This window comes from Puccinia triticina, chromosome 6A (assembly GCF_026914185.1).
Source record: "Puccinia triticina chromosome 6A, complete sequence".
NCBI lineage: Eukaryota > Fungi > Basidiomycota > Pucciniomycetes > Pucciniales > Pucciniaceae > Puccinia > Puccinia triticina.
In genome coordinates this window covers 7,380,642-7,402,797 of record NC_070563.1, presented here as the reverse complement: position 1 = coordinate 7,402,797, position 22,156 = coordinate 7,380,642, and the positions used below count along the sequence as shown (strand labels likewise).

The window sequence follows — 22,156 nt, the reverse complement described above, 5'->3', positions numbered from 1 at the left end:
ATGGACAAGGCAATAATTCCCAAGAATTCCCAAGCAGGGTCTCCAACTAGTGAAAGAAGTCACAAAAGGGTGCGCTTGGTTGCCATCAACTCCTCTCCAGAATCATGCTCCCAACACTTGGAGATCAAGCAATTAGGTGAGAGTTTGAATTTTTAGTTTAGTGAATGAATGAACCAGAGAGACCGGCTCGGGAGGAGCGTTGCTTGACGTCGCAGACTGGTCGGCAATGCTGGTCAGGTACACTGAATACATAAACATCTCATCTCCATGACATGATCGGAACCTTGTCGAAATTCTAGGCAGCCTATCGGATTCGGAAGCAAGGATGAAATGGCGTCCCATACCATCCTATAGTCACGAAAAACTCAAGGATGTCTTTTCGATACTCCGGCTCAGGGGTATCACGCGAGATCAGGCGACCAAAGAGCCTGGAGGTCCTTATGATGCTGTTGTTGCTCAACAGGCTGTGAATGCCCGCAAGAATCGGTCGGTCTTCTCTTCTGTTCTCTTTTTTCCGTTTGTCATTTTACTTGGCAAAAGTTCTAACCATTATACCTTGTCTTGTGCTTCTTCTGACTCTGGCCAACGGTTGAAAATCGGTAAAAAAGGTGTAAGCCTTCATTCGGACCGCATTCGACGGATTGATCTCACTCCTTACAAACACGACAGATGCGCTAATATCCCCATCTTTTGTGATTCTCTCGTTCTCACTCCTGATGTGAACATATGTGGATCTAGACGCGGACATCCTTCCCTATGATGCCAACAGGTACCACCTTGACAATCCAATTCAGGAGAACGATTATATCAATGCCAGTTGGATCTCCGAGCCTGCATTCGAACTTCCAGACAGTCTTCTGTCACAGCTGCCTGATTCACAACCTCCGCAACCTCAGACTTGGATCGCTTCCCAAGTAAGCTAGAGGCAAAAAAAAAAACCCGATCTTGATCCAGATCCAAGCCATCTGATTTCATTTTATTTTTTCGCGAAGGGGCCTTTGGACAGGACGTGCTACGAGTTCTGGAGGATCTTCCTCCACCCCGATGTCGCTCGACGGCCAAAGGTCATAATCCAATTGACAGCCTTTGAAGAGCGCTCGGCTGTAAAATGTGCACGTTACAAACCGGACGAGGAGGAAAGCCCGCGCGAATTTTCGCCGTATCGTACAGTCAAGCCCGACCCATCGCCCTCGAATCCAAACCCGCGTTGGGACTGGGCGCCGCCTGACCAGGCCCAGATGTCTGCCCTTGGCCGTATCCAAGTCACCTTGCAAAGTAAACAGCTCGGCCCAGTCCCACGTGACGGTAGCGGCAGCTTCTATCGGAAGAACAAGCTGCTGGTGGAGCTGCTTCCTGCTCAAGACGAACAAAATCAGCAGGGAATACAACCAATCTTACAAAAGGCAATAGTCACCCATTACGAGTGCACCGGCTGGCACGACCATGGCACGCCGGACTCAGTCGAGCCGATCCTCGAGCTGATCGACTCTGCCAAAGCTGATTCCAAGATCAGTGGCCCAGAAGACTCAGCCCAAAGCACCTCTCCAATCCTTGTTCATTGCTCCGCCGGCGTCGGCCGCACTGGCACCCTGATCGCCATCGCCAGCTGCAACGCCCAGCTTGCCCACCTTCGCAGCTACAACCTTCCTGACCATGTCCTGCAGAACATCATTTCCCATCTCGGTCCACCCCGCCTCGTTCTCGAACCCCGCAGAATTCCTGCATTGCCTGCCGAGCTTAATGGTGATCTTGTCGCACGTACCGTCGATTTCCTTCGGGAACAAAGGGTCAGTAATTATATTACCTCCTCTTTTTAGACTTGGAATTTTTTCCCCTCATGGTTCTTCTGGGTGTATATTTCATTAGCCCTGTCTTTACTGATCCTAGATTGTTCCGCTATCTCCAGGTTATCATGGTTCAAACCCCGGAACAGCTCGACTTCGTGTATAAAGCAGTTGCACATTTTTCAGCCTCTCTATCTTGAGGCCTCAGACTGCTGGCTGATTTCTATGTTCTAGTACATACTATTTACTTTTAAAAGTTGATGTGTGAGCATATGCCTGTTGCGCTTCGGCTTATGAGCCTACCTAGCTGGGCTTTTGCAGCTTTTATTTTCCCTTTCTTTTACATCTCCCTATTCAAGAAAATTCTGTAAGGCCGCCACATGTCATAAGCCCCTATGTTGTCTCGGTACCTATCAGAAATATGCCTATGCTAGACACAGATCTAGCGATGTTGCAAGTAAGTTAATAACTCTAAAAACAACGCAACCAACACGGACTCCAACTTGCAAGAAGAAGTCTTGATTGCAATCGACAAACCGCAGTATGACTACGTAGCCAGCACATGGAGGTTTCTGGCTAACCCTTACGGCTTTCCCAGCGGCCAGTTTTGTCAATTGTTCAGCGAAGCTGTTTGAGCCTTTGGTGGAGACTGGGACGTCAGACCTCTTCCAACTCAACACAATCCTCGGAGCTGGATGTGAAGTGACAAGTGCCTGCCATCTCGGAGTCGAGCTCTTGGCAAGTCCCAAGTTCAGTTGATCCCGAATCCCGATGTTGCGGCCGAAGAGGGCCCATCCTCCCAGATCCTCCCCATGCCCTCCGCTGCATATGTTGAAGACCGATAGACGAGTACATAATCTTCAGACTGATCCGTGAGCGGCTATGAGCGGTACCGTCTGTATGGATGGCTGTTGCATAGTGAAGCTCATTTTTTGGTTGAGATAATGATCGGTTTGAACGGCTCAAGGAGGTGATCGTTTAGGTCCATGAGTGGAGGACCAGTCTCAAGAACCTCAAGAACCCGTATAAGAGCTCCAGTTTCCAGCGCGTTTTGAGAGCTTATCCCCCACACCATCACTTTACCGCTTCCTCATCAACGCTCTTGCAAACAAAGGCCCCGGTGGTCAAGTTATCTCGTCAGTCTAGACTCCAACCAGTCTCTTCGAGTAAGACGAGCAGTCCACAGTGCACACATTCTGTTCTGTTTTTGCATCACGCTCCGGCCGTGTTACCACAAAGCACTTTCTAAGATTTCGAAATGATCTCCAAAGTATTTCTTGCCTATATTTTGTTTGCCCTTGGTGCCATCCCAGCTTCGTCGGTAGCCAAGCCCACTGCTGCCGCCGACGCCGAGGTTCCGGGAACACCCGCCGGCGCCCACTTATCCACTGGAAATGTTACGTTAGCCCCGATCAGCCAAACGCCAGCCCATCCCGCCACCCCGGCAAATTCTACGACGAGTGCAAACATCTCGGCGGCTGCCGGCCACCCTCCGGCCAATGTCACCAGTGGGCCAAAAAGCGGCAATGCGACTGATACGGTTACTGCCCCAAAGGAGACCAAGACAAACGAAACCTCTGCTGCTCCTCACGCCGCCCAACCTAATGCTGAATCGCCCCCCACGACAACTTGCTTCCCCAAAAGTAAATCTCATGGCATTGAAAACCATCATTGTGACAAGTAAATACAAATCCTCCACATCAAGAGAAACACAACTTAAGGCTTGTCCAAGCTGATCTGATAACTCGAATTCTCTTGCGTATAGGGCCCTGGATAAAGTGGTATTTTCGACAAACCAAACACTTGACAAGTTTTCTAGTCTAGTTTTCGTTAATTATAAAACATGCAACGTGAGTCTTGCCTCTTTTAGCAGCACTAGTCCATATAAATTGCTCATCAGTATTTGGATCAATACCGGCATAAAACCAGATTCACATCCGAAAGCCTCAGAATGGAACTTTGTAAATTTTGGGGTTCCATTCTCTTAGTCCGGTGTATTTATCAGGACAGTCTCGACAATCTGTATACTCACTGAATTTCGGACTCTTCATCCAGGAAAAAGGTCGATCTCATCTTGATGGTTCATAACCTCACTGCCGACTGTCACTCTGTAGTTAGTTTTCGTTTGACCTTATGCTTCCTTGAGTTCAACCTTAAGGCATGGCACTGACGTTTCCGCATAGGGAGGAGTGCGTTCACAATCCTCGAAGGTCGCTGTACAAATCGAGCGTGGTACCAAGGAAAACGTGCACGATGTTGACATCCCAGTTTGCAAGAAAGAGGAATGTCCACTCACCCAAAGTGATTGCTTGAGGTGAGCGGTGTGGCCCTTACTATTGTGTTGAGGGTCTTGGACTGACGCGTGATTCAACAGTGCTTTCTATCAACTCCCCACAAATTTTAAGGGAGTCTTTATCAATGGGAAGGCAAAGAAACCCTTCGCTCGTGCCACTAGTGGAAACTGCACTGCAAGTATCTTCTTCAATCACTAGCATGACATCCTTCTCCCGCCCGAGACTGACTCGAAATCATCATACAAACTCCGCAGGTCACCGCGTCGACTACCGATCTGTCTGATTTCATGATGTAAGACAGCTTTCAGTATGCCTGAAGTGAAAAACTCACAAAACATGTGATAAACTCGTTGTCATTATCATTTACCACAGGTCTCGACAATTTGTCTTGCCCACTATGAGGAAGCTCGTCAATCAATGCGGTGAACATGTAAGTGGCCCGTACTAAACACACATGCGTCCTCGCTGATCAATCATATTCTCTCTAGCCCGGCAAGATATACTTGAGCGGCGGCACGAAAGGGTACAACGGTGACATCTGGCTTTCTACTCGTGCATCCAACAAGGACCTGTGCCACTAGTTCTTTGAACTAAATCTCACTTGCTAGGTCCCGTCTCCAAAGAAGAAATCCCTTCTCCAATCCTTTTATTATTATACGACTTGTTAGTTTCTGTCCAACGCATTCATGAACGATAGCACAACCAAATCTGTGGCTCTCGCGGCCTCAATACCGCGAACAGTTATGTTGTTGATCCCACTTGTTCCAATAATTTTATCATTATCTGTATCGCCTCCTAAAGGAGATTAACAACTCCATTGTTAGCTATTTTGGAGATTATCCTGACTCTTGCAGACCTGCGAAGTACATCATATACAATTGTCTATGTATTATCGTTGTAATATGCACACTGCCGTAAATATTGAATGACGAGATGCATCCTTTCCTACATTTCCCGAGCTATATTCACCCAGTCTGAAGTTAGATCTTTCAAGTGCACGACCTTGATCATATAGACTTTGTGCGCATCCGTATTCTAACTGAAAAAAACTCTTCTTTTCGGAGGGCCTGATACATGCAAGCCTGGCTTCAGAGGGTCCCTGCGGGACGGCGTCTCTCCGGATTTTCATTGAAAATCATGCCCCTCTTTTCTCATTTGAACGTAATATCAGGTTTTTTGTCTTGGGGCTTGGGACTGTTGGGAAATGTTGATTGCGTTGAAGCTTTGACACATATGCTTTGAAAAAGCGTGGGGTCCAAGGAGTGATTTACCAGGTTGAGTCCATTGGGAATGCACTATTGCGCAATTGAGATCAACAATGGGAGGGGGAAGGCCAGTTATGTTTGTGCAAATACCGAGTTGATCCAATACATCTTTCATGAAGTTGAATAGAGAGGGCTTGATGTGTTTTTTGAACACTGAGAAAGTGACTGATTGTCAGTGCGGCTCTCCTGTGTGACACGGTGCCGATGGGTGTTTCTGGGCTGCACTTTTGGATTGGCTGTAAGAACAACTTGGTGGAAAGAGCCACACTTTGCCGCTGTCATTGGTCAAGCGGTTGGCTAGTTCCCTTGAATGTAACAAGCAAGGGGGAGCAAACGGGTGATCTGCGTGGCGTCAATCTTGGGGTCTATGGGGCTTGAGCAATCTCATCTTCTGACCCTTCTAATCAATAATAAACATTCAGACAGACCACTCCCCTTGAAAAATGGATCAACACTTGCTGCGACACTTGGCATCAATTGCCATTTCCATTTATATTTCCACCACGGAGCCAGAAGACCAGAGGCCAGCTTGCAGAATGATTTAATTTGGAATAACATCGCGTGAGACGGTGGCATAACAATGTGATATTTTACGGACCAGAGAAAAAAGATTACTTCGGCACAACAGACATTACTAAAAATGAATAATTAACGGCAGCCTTGAATGAAAAAAAACGATTCATCTTCAAGCTTCAGACTGAAAGGTGGAGGATCCAAGCTGTATATGTTTCCTTGCACTCTTCTGGGGAATTTCAACGCCTGGTGCGGGGGTAGTTCAAGCCTGGGGCACGAGCGCTGGTAAAAAAGAAAAGGATGTCAGTATGAGGCCATTGCCTGACAATCATTCCAGAGAGGCCTACCTCTTGCAGGATTTGATCTTCCCAGGGGCACCAGGGGGAGGCGTAGGACCGTCACTTCGCTTGTATGTGTAAATCGAGCCATCAGGTCGGCGATCTGATTTCAAAGGAGTCATAAATGAGTTTTCATTGGTATCCCAACACAGCGGAGAGGAGGTTCAAGTCACTCACATTCACCCATGGGGTGGGGTACATCATCTCCCTCGCATTGGTCGAAGCCAGGACCGTCGTAGTTACCAGGCATGTTCCAGCGACTTCCCTCCAAGTCATCTAGTTTGGACGAGGGCAATTTCAATGTCACACTCCATATGATTTTATCGTAAGGCCAAAGGGTGTTTTGGACGTACAGATATGTTGGCAGTATCTGTAAGCTTGGTCGGTGTTGAAGCAGGCTCTGATGGAGAGCTCATCGTGAGCAATGAATTCGGTCCAGTGGTTGAATTGACCACGCTCGCCAAAGACCAGCCCACCGATGGGGTTACCGTGGCCGTCAGCACTGAAGTATCAGTGAATATAAGTCAGACAAGTTATCAATTTTTTCGGGAGTATGGGAAACATCTACCCGGAAGGATCTACAGTTCAAATAAGGTAAAGATGTTTAGCGTTGTCTTCCAAACGGCAAAATAGACTGAAGTGGAAGGCTGACCTAATTCGCCACCTTCGTCATGGGCTGGGACATTGATTTTGGTGAACTGATGGTGGCAAATTCGCGAAACCAATCGAAAAATTCAAGGGTCAGCAGTTGGTTGGAAAGGCAACAAAATCTGAGCGACGAAGACGACGGTGAGCTTACATCACCAACGGCGGTAATTTGGATATAATGAGGCGTTCGACTGGAACAGTAATGTGTGAGCGACCAGGGGCGAGGGGAATGGATGGTGAATGACAATCAGGGAGGGCTTGCTCACACGTAATGCAGGGTTTTGAAGGTTCCTGGGGGGATCAAACGAGTTCCGTGGCCGTCTTTGGAGCAGTAAGAAACAGCAATACGCTCTGCCTCACCCACGGCTAGCACGGTCGGGGCTGAGCGAAAAAGACAAAGGAAAAAAGGGGAAATCAGAGGTGAGTGCGAGCAAAGAAGCAGTGAAAATCCATAAACCGTGTGAGCTTACGGGCAAACACGCAGAAATCCTCAGCAGAGTTGATGAAGAGATTCCTGATTGCAAAGGGCTTCGTCAGCTCAAGGTCCGGTGATCAACTGAAGGCCATTGGATGATGGACTTACTGGCATTGGCTGTCTTTAGTAGCTTTGGTACCACATCGGTTGTAACCAGTTTGACCAGCGGCGCCATCACTCTTATAGGGCAAGTTTTTGGGATCAAATCCCGTTAGCAGCGAGAAGGCACCGGGATAGAGAGCCAGCGACAAGAACAGATAAATCTGGGACGGGATCATGTTGATTTTGCTCTTCAAAGCTTTTCAGGTCGGTCAAATTCTGTGTGGTTTGGGAAGGGTATATGGTGGATAAGTCGACGCGAGTTTTGGAGACGCAGAGTGGGTTTTTTTATAAAAAAACGACTGAAGAATAACGAAGGTAGGGAGGGGTGTGTTGCCCGTCTGATGTGAAAATTCAAGAAAGTAAAGAGAGGGGTCGGTGTCCGTGTAAATAAAGGTACGTCGGATGTGAAGAATTGGTCAAGAGAGGAGTTTGCTGATGTGTAAATATAACTACAATTTGAGCATCATGCCTCGGCGGTGGCAGGTCTGGATGGCAGCAGATGTCAGTCCGCTAAAACTCAGAGTCAGAACGCGCATGACAAGCTCCGGGCTATGTGCATACTTCCTCGGACGGTGGGTCTGAGGGGGCCGCCACTGGCCGCCAGCGCCTGACACAAAGAGGATGGACATGTGTTTTACAAACTGAGAGGTCTGATTATAAGGTGTCGCAAGTCCCTCGCTTCGGAGGTGGTTCTGTTCTGTTGTGTTTAGAGCCTGAGATTGCTTGCAGCTCCTGCCCAGGAGACTTTGAAGGCTCTCCGCGTCCATAGGGTGATAAATATGTGAAGGTAAGGTGAGGCATGTGGAGGTATGTACAACAATACGTAGGGTGAAGAAGATCGACTTCCTTAGGCCTGAATAGATATTCATCCTTCTGTTATATTTCCCCCTTGCAACATCCTTGGATCTTGGACATGGGGATGTTTGAGCTTGTCTGAACTTGGCCGCCCGCATGCTTTGAGCTTGATGGTGTGGGACAACCTTATCTGACCGCGCTCCTCCAACATTCGCGTCGAAATTCTCAAAATCTCGCTAGATTTCCCCAACACCGATCAGCACCTATCCGGCCTTGCAGGCTGGGATGACAAAGAGCTTGTTATGTAGCCGCCGTCAGGGAAGGAAGCGCGGTCCCTGTTGATCCCCCTCCCCCCCATCGTTCGTACTGCCCATGGGAACAAAGGCCCCAGAAGCAGCCAGGCCGGAGATCAGGAGGAACCTACATAATCAAGATGATTGTGTGGTTGTAGATGATAACCATAATGTGTCGTTGTTATCGCGTCCATCGGGATTCTCGTCCAATTTTCACCGTTTCGAGCTTAAATATTTCTATGTCAATATCGGGAAATCAATTATGGATTGTCCGACTGTAGTAAAGCAATCTTACGCGAGTTTGGAAACAGAGTCCTGCACAGTCACATCTACAAAAGCGAAACACGGTATTGCAGAAGTTCTTGCGCAACTCTGAGAGGGCACAATCTGTTCGTAGGCACTGACGAGCTTGCAAACAAACGAGGAAACATTTGCATGTCAAACATCGATTGCTGGAAAAAGCAAATCAAACAACTGTTACTGTAAATATAAAAGTACATTTTCAAGAAAGGCTGCAACCAAGTGCAGAATCCGAGGCAATATAGAAACATATACAAGATAGTGACAGAGCGTTTCCAAGACTCTGAACAGAAGTTGTTCCGAAGACATACTTTGTAATAAGAAATAAAAAGAGAAAGCGAAGCGACGATGTATAGATGTGTCTGCACAGACCAGATCCACATACATATCTACTGTTTTACAAGAGAGAAGCGCGTTTAGAATAAGAGACGGGCAAATATATATAACAAAAAGGCCATAGTCTACATATATAATTCCGAGGACTGAAGAGGGAAGGGAAGAAGTGGTCTGTGTAAGCCGGAGGGGTGTGTCGGCGGGTTCAGCAGGATCAAGGGCCGTTGGGCGAGGTATTGTCGGAGTCAGTCTTGCCATTATCACCATCTGACTTGGTGTCGTCTGGGTTGGGGTCCGCTGGCTTGGGGTCCGCTGGCTTGGGGTCCGCTGGCTTGGGGTCCGCTGGCTTGGGGTCCGCTGGCTTGGGGTCCGCTGGCTTGGGGTCCTCTGTCTTGGTAATGGCTGACTTATTATTGGTCTCGACTGGCTTGTCACCCGATGAGACCGTGGGAGTGACTTCGGCAGGCTTCACATCGGGGGCCTTCGCGTCTTTCTTTTTCGGGTTGGCCGTCTTGGGATCTATTATCTTTGGGTCGGTTGGCTTGGCTTTGGCTGGCTTCACATCGGCTGGCTTGGCGTCGACTGTCTTGGGACCGGGCAGTCCATCGGCTGGCTTGCCACCATCATCGGTCTTCTTCTTAGGATCTTCCGAAGTCTTGGGATTGTCTTTCTTGTCATCCAACTACAGATGACCACCGAATCCAACCATCAGCCAAACTATTTTTATTTCATACAGAGAGAGAGAGAGTGTGTGTGTGTGGAAATAGTTTACCTTGGCTATTAATTTATCTAGTTTGGCTTGTTCCTTCTCGATCTTCTGCTTGAACTTGTCGATCCTTTGCTTAGATTTCTCGATCTTTTCTTGCAACTTCTTCTTTTTCTCTTGCTCCTTGGCAGCTTTGGAGGCCGGGTCAGAGTCTTTCTTAGTCGGCTGGGCTGGAGGGCTATCGACCGCATTCTCTTTCACATCGGGATCGGGTTTCTTCTCTTTGCTTGGATCTTTGCCTGTATCTTTGTCTGTCGCAGTTGGTTTCACCTCGGCTGGAGTGGGTGGGTCTACTTTGGGTGGGGTGGGTGTCACTGCGGGGACTGTTGCGGGGGGATCCGCCCGCTTGAGGAGAGGGATGCTTCTCTGTAAGATCAAGAAAGGGGGGCAGGGGATCAGTTTTATTGTTTTTTTTTTTTTTTTTTTTTTTTTTTTGGATGTGATCGGGGGCATGCTTGCTTACCTGCGCTAGGGGCCCAAGTGTTGTTGCTGCTGCTGATCGGTCCAACTGGCCGATCGAGCGAGCAGATGCGGTGGAGATAAGGAGGATGGCCGCGAGCAGTTGGTTCTTGTGGAAGGGCATGATGGTGTTTCGTGCCGACTGGCGTGGAGAGGGTGCTGATAACAGATTGATGGTGATGGGTGTTTATGGTACAGTGGGGTGAGTTGAGCTTGGATGGGTGGGGATGGTGCTCTCCTGGTGGCCGTTCGTGCATGTTTATATAGGCTTGCGAGTGGCTGTCTTCGTGCTGAGCGGGTCCTGCTGGTTGGAATGGTTCGTGGCTGATGGCTGATGGCTGATGGCTGATGATGATGATGATGATGATGAGGATGGCCGTGGCAGGTTGCTGGTGCCAGGGGGGCCCAGCTAGGGATAGCTAGACCCCCTCTTGGGGCCAGTCTGCGGCGCAGGGGCCGGCCGAGGGGGCTCCTGCCCTGGCGGGGGCAGTGCCAGGTGTGAAGGTGGGGATGATGAGTCAGCAGCCAAAACTATTTATCATGGACTCATCGACCACGGCCACCACCCACGCCCACTCCATCCTCGTCCCAGACAACAAGCACAGCCTGTTCGGACTCAGCCACCCCCAGAAACTGCCCGACCTCGAAGTGGTCATCAAGAACAGAGACGATGACCATCCGCCGCCCAAGCGCAAGCACTCCTCAGCATCCTCAACAAACGACCACAAGAACAACACCGCCAACAGATCTTCCGAGCACCCCCTCAGCCAGAACAACCTTTCCTCACTCGACATCGACCCTGACTCGGCCGAAAACCAGCATCTCAAGAAACTGACGACCGAAAAGAGGAAGGCCCAGAATCGAGCGTAAGCCTGGCAACCTCCCCCCCTCTCAATCGAGCCCCTCTCACACTCTCTGTCTATCCCCAGGGCTCAGAGGAACTTCAGAGAGAGGAAGGAGAAACAGTGCAAGCAGAACGAAGAGAACCTGATCATCAGGACCGAAGAGAACAAGAAGATGAGAGAGCTGATCACCTCGTAAGCATCCATCCATCCATCCATCCATCCATCCACTCTATAGACATCTCCAAAATACACACACAACTCAACCCTTCCGCCTTTCTTCTTGCATCAGCCTCGAAGCCGAAAACAGCTTCCTACGCCAGCACGTCCCAGAGAGTGTGCTCGAGCAGGCCCGGAAGAGCTTCCCCCGACGGCCCGAGCTCAGCACGATCGTCATCCCGATCCCAGCCTACAACGAGTTCCTCGGCCCCGAGCAGAAGAGCACCGGGGCTGCCGGCCCCGGGGGGCTGAGCGAGTCCGAAGAACACGCCCGCGCCGCAACCGCCCTCAGCTCGCTCGCCGCCGCACCCATCGACCCCGTCTTCGACCCCCAACTGCAACACCTGGCCGGCCCTTCACCCTCAGCCGCCCTCGTCGCATCCGCCGACCACCATCTCCAACACCACCATCAGCACCAGCACCAGCACCAGCATCAACAGCAGCAGCTACTCCAGCCCGACCTCATCGTCCCCTCCTCCACCGACGACCCCCCCTCCTCATCCTCTGCAAACACACCCTCCATCCCCGCCTCATCTACCTTCTCCCACCCCGACCATCTGCTCCACTCCAGCGATCACCATCACCACCATCAGCACCAACACCACCAACAACAACAATCCCACCATCATCACTCTCATCCTCCTACTCATCACCATCAACAGTTCGACCACCATCAGAACCTCTTACACGACAAACTATTCGTCGATAACCATCACTCCTAACCGCCCCCCCCCCCCCCATAAAAAATCACCTACCTCCTTGGTTATTATATATATATGGTTGTATTCTCTTCTCATAAGAAAACGAGAGACTCTAAGTGTTGATTGGTACATATATTAGACCTGATCCTTATAGCTGTATGTAACTTCCCCCTCCCCCAAGGCTTTCCTGCGAGAAACACAGAAACAGAAGAAGAAGGTGCAACTTACACAGATGTCCTGAAAAACGCGAATTTATCAAATGTCCGAGCTCTGCGAGTCTTTCAGTAATAGTTGTTTGTGTGGCCTTACAAAATTGCAATGGAATGGTGTGTATGAATCTTATTTTTACATGTGTTGGAGGCTCAAGCTGGAACACTCATGAAAGCCAAAAACAAAACAAAAAACAAAAACAATCAAAAGAATATCAAATACCCATGAGTAGTGCAGGGACAGTACTCACCATCCACCCCACCTTCCAAAGCATTATATTACTGTTCATTCAACCAAAATCACATATCATTTGGTTTAGGTTCATCACTCAGCCCCAATTAATTATTTTTTGGGGAGAGGATCATCTGCTTGGCAGGCAGATTTTTGCAAATCCATCTAGGGAGTTGAACTTGATGTCTTGATACCTTCTCACAGAAGGACAGACTTCCAAAAAATTAGTCAACAAAAGATTGTAATATGAATGGATGCTTACCAAAGTTAAAAAGGGGGACAGATATGAGGCCAAAATAGACCATTTTAGAGCTGGAGAACAACCCATTACAAGTGCTCATGGCTCAGGCCAGTGTTTCATTTGTGTTAGAATTCTGCCCCATGCCCAGAAGAGGGCCTATTTCTTTTTTGTTCTTTTTCTTTCCATCCGGCTCCTATAGTCAGCTAGGCCCCCTTTTCCCACATGTATTTCATCTGTTCCCATATGAAATACAGACCCCACTTAGTTTGGAGCCCATAGTAGTCAGACTTGCTCTGTTGGAGACTTCTGCACTGCTGTTCTGAGTCCCTGTGCATCCTGTGCACTTGATCTTCTTCAGCTCATCTCTCATCTTTCTCAGGCCCTTGGCCATATTTCTTTTAATTTGAGGTGTATGTCACTCTGGTAAGTCATTGAGCCAACTAGCAACGGTGGATAGTTGCATTACGTTGTGTTATCTGCGCTTTTTGCGTAACATAACTACCTGCGTTATCCACCGTGCCCTGTTACGTTACTAGTAACAGGCCTTTTAAGTGGCATATGGATAGCGTAACAGCAACGGTGCAAAAAGTGCTATACATGTATTGTATTGGCATATACAATGTATAGCACTTTTTGAAATACATAAATACTACATTACATTGTATTGCAAAAATTTTGCAATACAACACAGATACATTGTATTGCTTTTGAAACACAAAATTAAATACATTTTTATTTACTTGAGAATGTGATACAATTTAGATACTGTATCACTAGTGTTCTTGTATATGACACTTTTGCGGTGATTGTTTTGGGGAAACATGCTAAATAAATGAAATAAATGCAGAAATAAAAAAATATCTGACATTTTTGTGGTGAAATTTCAGGGGATACAAGTTGAATCAATTGAATAAAAACAGAAATAAACATATTAACCTGCTGTAATGGCTGCGTTGGTTCTACTCTCCTCTAAGTTGGCTAAGTCTTGAGTGAAAATTCCTTGAGCTGTTTCAAACTTGCCATCCCACCAGGAAAAAAAAATAGTCACTTGATGACAAGTGACATCATGCCAGCTCCAGCGGGCTACCCACCATCTACCCACCATCTACCCACCATCTACCCACCATCTACCCACCATCTACCCACCATCTACCCACCATATACCCTCCATATACCCTCCATCTACCCACTTTCAGAATTTCCGCAGGAGATCCTCAGTTTTGGCTGGGCACCACTGATCCTCATTTCTGGTCAGCTGATACCCAGCTTTAGCTCCCAGCTTATTCTCAGCTTTGGTGCCCAGCTCATGCTCAGATTTTTTGTCCAGCTCATGCTCAGATTTGAACCAGTCCTGGCCCAGCTGATTTTCAGCTTTATTCCAGTCATGGCTCAGCTTAGACTCAGATTAGGACTATCATTGGCCCAGCCAATGCTCAGCTTTGGACCAGTATTGGCTCAGCTGATTTTCAGCTTTGGATAAATCTTGGCCCACCCAATGCTCAGATTCTGAGTCTGACCACTCCTGTAACAGCTGATGCTCATCTGTGGACCAGCTTTGGCTCAGCTGATGCTCAGCTGTGGACCAACCTTGGCTCAGCTGATGCTCAGCTGTGGACCAAGCTTGGCTAAGACAATGCTCAGCTGTGGACCAGCCTTGGCTCAGCTGATGCTCAGCTGTGGAACAGCCTTGGCTCAGGTGATATTAATATTTTGAATATTCTTAAAACATATTATACTCAGCTTTGGAACAGCCTTGGCTCAGCCAATGCTCAGCTTTGTACCAGAATTGGCTCAGCTGATGCTCAGCGTTTGAATTTTTTTGGCCCAGCTGGTGTTAATCTTTGGAACACTATTGTCCCAGCTGATCCTAAGCTCTGCACAAGCCTTTTCCAAGATGATGCTCAGCTTTGGACCATTGTTGGCTAAGCTGATGCTCAGATTTGGAATATTATTGGTCCAGCTGACACTTGGATTTGTATCAGGCTTGGAATATCCAATGCTCAGCTGTGGCCCAGGCTCAGCCAATGCTCAGATTTGGCCCAGGCTTAGTCAATGCCTACTGCTCAGCTTATGATGAGAATCAGCTGTTCCTGTGAAAAATTTAGGATCAGCTGACTGTGCCACATTGAGTGCTATGGTGCAGTCCTGCAATCTCTACAAGTGCTGGTGGAGCAGACTTGGAGCAGCACTGGAGTAGCTCTGGAGCAGAAACCAAAGCTGCATCATGTTGTTGAAATTTCAGTGCTACTGGTCTCTCCCTCCTCCTCTTTCCCTTCCCTGTCACACTTCTCCTCTCCCTGTCACTCCCTCACTCCCTCCAGATTGCATATGCATAGTTAACATTCTGTCCCACATTCTGGCCCCTCCACTTGTAATAGCTTATATATCCCTGGCTTAGACAGAAATAACAAATCATCTGCTTTCTGCGCGCACTTCCCTGAGGTCTCTATGGCATACAACCTTTTGTAGCGTGTGTGAGTTTCCGCCACGCAAGCTAGCATATTCTAGCCCTCCTTGAGGGCTTCCTTGGCCCCCTTTGTTGTTGTCCTCTGAGCAACGCTGAAACAAGTACAATACATGGAGTGTATCTGGTAAACATTTTTCATTGAAGATGGAGACCTACATGTCCTATTTTTTGTTTTCAGCCATTCTATACATAATCAGGACTAAAAACAAAAAATAGGACTTGTAGGTCTGTATCTTCAATGAAAAACATTTACCAGATACACTCCATGTATCGTACTTGTTTCAGCGTTGCTCTGAGCATCCTCAAGGTTGTTTTTCCTTTGGGTCATCTCTCATCTCTTTGACCTCCGTCCATAGCTTCAACACATGTCACTTGCCATCAAGTGACTATTTTTTTTCCTGGTGTCCGCTTTGAATCCCTGCTGCAACCACTGATGCACACTCACGGACCTTTCAATTGTTCTGGGGGATAAAATCCCTCGGTCCAGTCCACAAATATCAGCGGCTGCGGAGAAGAATTGTTCCACGCTGGCTGATGTTGCTGAGCATGCCAGATAATCCTTGGCCAAGGAGGCCAATATGGGGAATTTGCTTTGGTGTTCCTGATAGAAAAGAAAAGTATAATGATTTTTGGGTTAAACCGTGAAACAGTCATACTTCTGATTGATAAAATACTCACTTTTCACCATCCAAGGCACTGGTCAGCCTGTGAAGGAAGATATTTGTATTTCCCCCCAAGGTAGTTGGCCAACTCATCAGTGACTACAGAATCCATTACTGCAGGGAATAAGTCAACATTGTCGATTGGATGGCAATGGCTTTTTGGTTCCGTCTGTGATCTAGCTGGGGGAGAAGGGTGTCTTGATTCTGTGGTGGCGAGTAAAGATTTAGCTACTGAATTGCTGTTGAAGCAATGATTTTGCATATCTGTGGTGGGAAGAAAAATAAAATTGAAATATTGAGAGCCGGTAAGAAGGGTTCAACAGGGTTTCTAGAATAATTGTGTCACATCCCAAGGCCTTGTTTAGGTAGCCTTCTATCTTTTTGATCATTGTTTGCATCATTTCTTTGAGCTCAGGTTTGGGCGTCAAGGTGAGGTGTCCCTTGAGGAAATCCATGATGGATTGGTATTCCACCAGCATTAATCCTGCTGATGAATGGTTGCCCTCCATTTGCTTGGTTATAAAATAAACTATTTAAGGATGCTCTCCTCCCCCCCAGTTGTAAATTCTCTCAGCAAACTACTTGCACTCAGCTTACCCCATAACAGTACAATACTTACTCACTCTACAGTATTAGCCCATTCTATATTGTGGTTTTACACCCTTACATCAGCGGTGGGTAGTTACAATACGCTACAATAACCACCGTTATCTATGTAGCGTAACACTTGATGTTACTGTGCTCAGGCATTAGCGCACTAGTAACAACCAGTTTTAACCCCAGGCCCGTATTGTAACAGGCCTAATTTTTTTGGTGTGTTACTCGCGTTACTAGTAGCGTAACACGTTAACCACCGTTTAACGGGATAAAGAGGGGCAAATGGCCCCCTCTGGATCATATATGGTCCAATATCTGCCCCTCTGTGCAGGCAGATATTGTAACGGATGTCAAAGATCGAACATCCTGGGTGTGTGATATTGTAAGGCACTTCTGTTACAGTTAACGGTAACGTTAACGAGAGAAAAACCGTTATGATATTGGTACATTACCAATAACCGTACTGTACCTACCCACTGTTGCTTACATACAAATTACAAACCTCATTACAACACTTACACATCAGCTACATCACCATAACCCTTAAGCCACCAGCTACTCAAAGTAGGCTATCTTTTGATACACCTCCACTATCACTACATAAACCTTCCAATTGTAGATTGGGGGGCTTGTTTTAGTGTCTAGTGACCCAGGAAAGGCAGAGGTAACCTCATAAATCCCTTTCTGCACTCAGCAAAAGGTTCTCAGGAACACTTTTGAGCTTTAAAACGTTTGTGTGAAAGTGGGACCCTCAGCCAATGCAAGCCAAAGTCAACCCATAGTACCAGGGCAAAATCAGACCTCCCAGAGTCACACTACACTCCATCATAAGTTTGAACCATGTGTAATAGAAACAATTTAACAAAAACTAGCAGATTTTTGGTGTGCACCCTGAAAATCAATATAAAAATAGTTTCTGAGAAACCAACAGGGTATGTGTTTACAAAGAGGTCAAAAATCATCACCATCAAAACATGAGGAACTTTGGTCAAGATTGAGGATCAAGTAAACCTTATCATTAAATGAACCTTGTTTCCAGGATAGGTATGGCATACATTTTACACATACATTGGGGGGGTTCAAAGTTGACTCCTGCACTGTTTCAGGACCAAAATTCAGGAAAAAAATGGACCTGAATTCCTTCCTGCAAACCTGATTTCCTTCACGAGGAGGGGATGCAGAAAGGGCCTTCCTGAATCAGGAAGCACCCCAAATTCCTGAATCCATGGCCTCCAATAGAGAAAAATATCTTTTAGACACACCTCATCAGATCCATGGCCTCAACTGACTGGTCATCGAGTCAATAACAGATGCAGTCCACAGAATACTCCCACGTTGTCAGCCTTAGAGATACATCAAGTATCCAAAAGACTGCAGTAACTTAGTAAATAATAATAATTATTAAATTATTATTGCAGAATCAGATTCCTCATCATAAATTAAGGGGGTTCACCCACTTAAAGTACCCCCTTATTCCTACTCCTTCATGTACTAATTGTATAAATAAGAATTGGCACCAGAAAGCGCCCAAAAATAGTTTTACATAAATAAATTAGTAAAATAAACAGTTTGCATAAAATTAAACTGTTTTACATTAAATGAGTAATATTACTCGTGTAAAAATACCCCGTGAAAGTATTATGTAGACTTCTACTGAAGCTCTTTCACATGACAATTGGTTATAAACATGTCATGTGACAGAGTCAGGGAAATTAGTCTATTACAATACAATTAAATTACCCACAGCCAAGCCCTTTTCACGGCTACACCTCTGGATACTCCCATAGGGAGAAAAGGACTCAGTGTTTACGCCCTCTGAAGTCCCCTCTATAAATAGAGGCCTATTTGGCCCTCAGGAAAAGATTCCCCAGACCATTCACCGCCCATAAACTGTAAGTTTGCCGTGAATATTCTCCTCTGCTACATTTGTAGCCACTTTTCCTTATAAACCATCCCCAGCACGTAAAAATCCACTGGATTAAACCCTTTGAATCATCAAAAATCCCTTATTAGCATATTTAAAGCTTTATCCTTATAAGTAGTTGCCGTAAGACCACCACCTCTGTCAAGCAGCCAATCAGTTTAAGCGCTTACCACCTACTTTTACGCCAAATTAATTCCCTGTAATTAATAATTACATAATTAATTCCTCCTCTGTTACAGAGTGTTAAAATCCTTGTAGTGGCCATATTTGCCACGTAACAAGCTTGGTAATTTAAATTACCAGTGTTTACATCAGCACAGTTATAGTGCTAGGGCCCAAAACCCTTATTTTGACGGGTTTTTTGCCCTAAGCTTCATAAACAGAGCTGTCACATGTACACCCCACTCAATGACCAGGTTGGGTCATTGAGTGGATACACAGCTCACTTTAACCAATACCCACCACTCAAGGACCCAATGAGGGTCATCAAGTGGTTACTCTCCACTCAATGGCCGGACCCAGTCAGCGAGTGGATACACTCTCCACTCAATGACCAGACTGCTCCACTCAACAATAGGCTTGGCCATCAAGTGAAGTGGGTATCCACTTGATGACCAAGTCAATCATCAAGTGGGTGTGTATCCACTTGATGACCCAATCCGGTCGTTGAGTGGATACACACTCCACTCGATGACCGGAGGACCGGGCCATCGAGCGGATACACACCCAACTCAATGGCCCAGTCACCCGGTCATCAAGTGGAGTGTGTATCCACTCAATGACTGAGTGAACGGGCCATTGAATTGGGTGTGTGTCCGCTTGACGACCGGGTGACCAGGCCATCAAGTGGAGTGTGTACCATCCACTCAATGACCGGGTGACCGGGCCATCAAGTGGATGGTACACACTCCACTCAATGATCAACCCGGTCATTGAGTGGAGTCTGTATTAAACCAAAGACTGGGTGACCGGGCCATTGAGCACTTGATGACCGGGTCAGGTCATTGAGTGGTGGATTATTGGTTAGCCACTTGTGAATTGACAACCCAACCAGGTCATCAAGTGGGGTTTATGTACAAATGGACAGTGTTGACCAGCCATCAAATGCAATTGATGGACAGTGTTGACCGGCCATCCAATGCAATTGATGGCCGGTCTGGACTCTGGGCCAGCCATTGGGTCATGATGAGATGGGCAAGTTTTGGACTCACCTTTTTTCCTGCTTGTGTGGGTCCTGAATGGATTGCAACAACAGATGGGATAAAATGGGGGATTCAAAGTTGCAGAAAGTTCTGGAGATTTTTGGCTGGGACTTTTTTTCCCTGAATTCAGCTCCTGAAACAGTGCAGGAGTCAACTTTGAACCCCCCCATTATAAAATACATCAAGTGTTGTTCAAGTTAATATCAGAATATGTTGTGGCAGACATGAACCTTGCCTTCAAACCAGTATCTAACTGAGATCCAAAAAAATCTATAACTGAGTTCAGAGATGGAACTTGCATGCAAATGCTGAGCAAACTCCCATGGTGAAGCACAACGGATGTGATTGTCACTAAGATCTGGGTTGCTACCTGTTTTCTTGGTGATCAACCGGTCAACCTTGATGGTTGTTGTACGGTTGTATGATCCTGAGTCTGTGGTCTGAGCTAGAATGAGTTCAAACAAAAAGGGAACTGATAAGCATGGCAAAAAATAAGGAAACCAAAAAAAAAAAACTTCTCTTTCTGTGAAGCAATGACTTTGTGATGATGTTGGCAAAGGGGACTGCAAGGTATTCAGGTATGGCTAACTTCAATGGTTATATTCGAGTGGTAATGCTCCTCAACCCGGGATTCTCACGGGATGAGGAGTACTGGTCGTGCTGCGGCGAGTCCAGGAGATGCATGTGACATCTATGTCACAACACAAGGTACATTCCCTTGTGGGTCCAAGAGATGTACTTCATTCCCAGGTGACACATCTTAAACACCCAATCGTCTGTGATGTAAGCGACGGCGATCCCAAGGAAGGCATGATGATTTCCTTTTGTAGTCCACACATCATGGATTAGAGTGCATTTTGATGATATTGACTGTGCAGGGGAGAGGGGGTGATTGGTCTAATAAAGTGGAAAATTCAGCCTACTTACTTACCATCAGGTTAGAAATGACCTTATCCTGTAAATTGACATACAGTTGATGCGCTTCTGTTGCTGCCCAAGTACATGAATTCAGCTTGACCCCCGAGCAAGCATAGTTGAACGATATTGCAAGCAGAGTATCCTCGAGTCGAATCCAGGGGAGCGCTGATTGCATCAGCCACATGACGAGGATCTGGTTCAACATCCTGTTGTCAAAGTTCCGGCCGGCAACAAACCTGTTCAAGCCATCGACACTCTTCTTTTTGGCTGCTTTTTCCTTTATCGTAATGGGTAAGTTGGCTCCGTTCTTGATTGCTTCGCTTCTTGAAGAGCAGGCGTTTCGGTCTGAGTCCCCGTCCCAATGCTTGTACAGATTAGACCTCGTTCGTTCAAATGTGAATGCTCTCAGGGCCTCTGGCCCTCTACCATGGCCATAAAAGTGGACTTGTCCATATGCTTTCAGGATGCACCAATTGCCAGCCTTAAACTTGCACAGAAGTTTCTCCTAAACATCAAGCTTTTTCCTCTGTCCAGCTTGTTCACCGACTGATTTCTTTCTGGTTGCTTGTGTCACCTCCGTGACTGGCAGCAGGTTATGACCTCACTAGTACGACTCCCATGCCTAGCACCAGGTTTAGGAGAAGTTGAACGACTCGCCAACTAGCCTGGACTAGATACTTGGTCCCGTAGCCGTCGTGCGGACGCTCCCATCCGAGAACTTGGGAATTATTTTTATGGGAGACAGGCCGGTTCTATCTCCAACCCCCTTTTTAAATCGTTGATCTGCACTGCGTACATAATCTAACTGCTCGGACAAGACAGTCTGAGCAGTTGTCGGACAAAGTCTGCCGGGCGAGTTTCTTGATCCGGGCCTCACATTTCAGAACTGATCGGACAAAAGGGGGCTTCAAAATTGATCCAGGAAGCGTTCCAGGTCCAAACTCCAGGAAAACCAAAACACAGCCAATCCATTCTCACACTGCTCCAATCTGGACAGATTCGGGGAGCGCGTTGTCGTTAGCCTGTGGCTTGCCGACGTCGCGTCCCCTAGCCTAGACTGCGTCCCACTTTTAGTGGGGTTTAGTCTAGGCGCTGTGTGGGCCGGGGGGGGGCTGCCACCCGGGGCCGGGGGTGTCTTTGGGTGTGGCACCATCCGAAGATGGTTCCCAAAGACCCCATCAGACCGAGTGGGGATCAAAGAGCCCCCCGAGCAGAAACAGAGCAGAAGGAATGCACAGGGAAGAAGGGGGTCCGTACAGACCCAGATGCTCAGACTCGGAAGCCTGAGCCCTGCGTACACCCTTAACTTCCGTCGATGCATCCTCTCGCTAGTCTCGTCCACGTTTGCCATTTTTGGGCGTGTTATAATCTGGGTTGGTTAAATTGCTCCCAGCCTTGCCTGGGTTGGTTCTTATTTTTTTTTTTTTTTTTTTTTTTTACGTGTTTATACGTTTTAACACTGCCACCGCGTCGAGCAAGTCTTGTTCCGAGTACTTCCGGATGTACAGTAGATACGCATTTGATTTCCATCTACCGATGGTGCAGATTTCTCCGGTGGAGATCCCTAGTGCAAAGCG

The 22,156-nt window shown here is 47.1% G+C and overlaps 6 protein-coding genes across 6 annotated transcripts; 3 read left to right on the top strand and 3 right to left on the bottom strand.

The window, feature by feature from the left end:
• On the top strand, nucleotides 1-1,984 carry PtA15_6A846 (uncharacterized protein; the record flags this gene model as incomplete). Its single annotated transcript, XM_053170593.1, has 5 exons — nucleotides 1-136; nucleotides 300-599; nucleotides 739-914; nucleotides 993-1,787; nucleotides 1,907-1,984. The coding sequence occupies 5 exons, from the start codon at nucleotides 1-3 to the stop codon at nucleotides 1,982-1,984; spliced, it is 1,485 nt and encodes a 494-aa protein (XP_053021769.1).
• Nucleotides 1,985-3,042: 1,058 nt separating this feature from the next.
• On the top strand, nucleotides 3,043-4,659 carry PtA15_6A845 (uncharacterized protein; the record flags this gene model as incomplete). The annotated part of the gene is made up of 9 exons (XM_053170592.1): nucleotides 3,043-3,464; nucleotides 3,550-3,634; nucleotides 3,714-3,745; nucleotides 3,840-3,897; nucleotides 3,968-4,098; nucleotides 4,159-4,252; nucleotides 4,333-4,370; nucleotides 4,451-4,508; nucleotides 4,567-4,659. The coding sequence occupies 9 exons, from the start codon at nucleotides 3,043-3,045 to the stop codon at nucleotides 4,657-4,659; spliced, it is 1,011 nt and encodes a 336-aa protein (XP_053021768.1).
• A 1,436-nt stretch (nucleotides 4,660-6,095) lies between these two features.
• On the bottom strand, nucleotides 6,096-7,595 carry PtA15_6A844 (uncharacterized protein; the record flags this gene model as incomplete). The annotated part of the gene is made up of 10 exons (XM_053170591.1): nucleotides 6,096-6,138; nucleotides 6,204-6,297; nucleotides 6,372-6,470; nucleotides 6,548-6,696; nucleotides 6,763-6,772; nucleotides 6,847-6,892; nucleotides 6,994-7,033; nucleotides 7,109-7,223; nucleotides 7,313-7,356; nucleotides 7,426-7,595. The coding sequence occupies 10 exons, from the start codon at nucleotides 7,593-7,595 to the stop codon at nucleotides 6,096-6,098; spliced, it is 810 nt and encodes a 269-aa protein (XP_053021767.1).
• A 1,759-nt stretch (nucleotides 7,596-9,354) lies between these two features.
• PtA15_6A843 (uncharacterized protein) lies at nucleotides 9,355-10,489 on the bottom strand (the record flags this gene model as incomplete). Its single annotated transcript, XM_053170590.1, has 3 exons — nucleotides 9,355-9,822; nucleotides 9,913-10,272; nucleotides 10,370-10,489. The coding sequence occupies 3 exons, from the start codon at nucleotides 10,487-10,489 to the stop codon at nucleotides 9,355-9,357; spliced, it is 948 nt and encodes a 315-aa protein (XP_053021766.1).
• Nucleotides 10,490-10,875: 386 nt separating this feature from the next.
• PtA15_6A842 (uncharacterized protein) lies at nucleotides 10,876-12,148 on the top strand (the record flags this gene model as incomplete). Its single annotated transcript, XM_053170589.1, has 3 exons — nucleotides 10,876-11,231; nucleotides 11,295-11,402; nucleotides 11,500-12,148. 3 exons carry the CDS (start codon nucleotides 10,876-10,878, stop codon nucleotides 12,146-12,148), a joined length of 1,113 nt encoding a protein of 370 aa, XP_053021765.1.
• A 9,405-nt stretch (nucleotides 12,149-21,553) lies between these two features.
• PtA15_6A841 (uncharacterized protein) lies at nucleotides 21,554-21,930 on the bottom strand (the record flags this gene model as incomplete). The annotated part of the gene is made up of 2 exons (XM_053170588.1): nucleotides 21,554-21,631; nucleotides 21,841-21,930. 2 exons carry the CDS (start codon nucleotides 21,928-21,930, stop codon nucleotides 21,554-21,556), a joined length of 168 nt encoding a protein of 55 aa, XP_053021764.1.
• Between the last annotated feature and the right edge of the window lie 226 nt (nucleotides 21,931-22,156).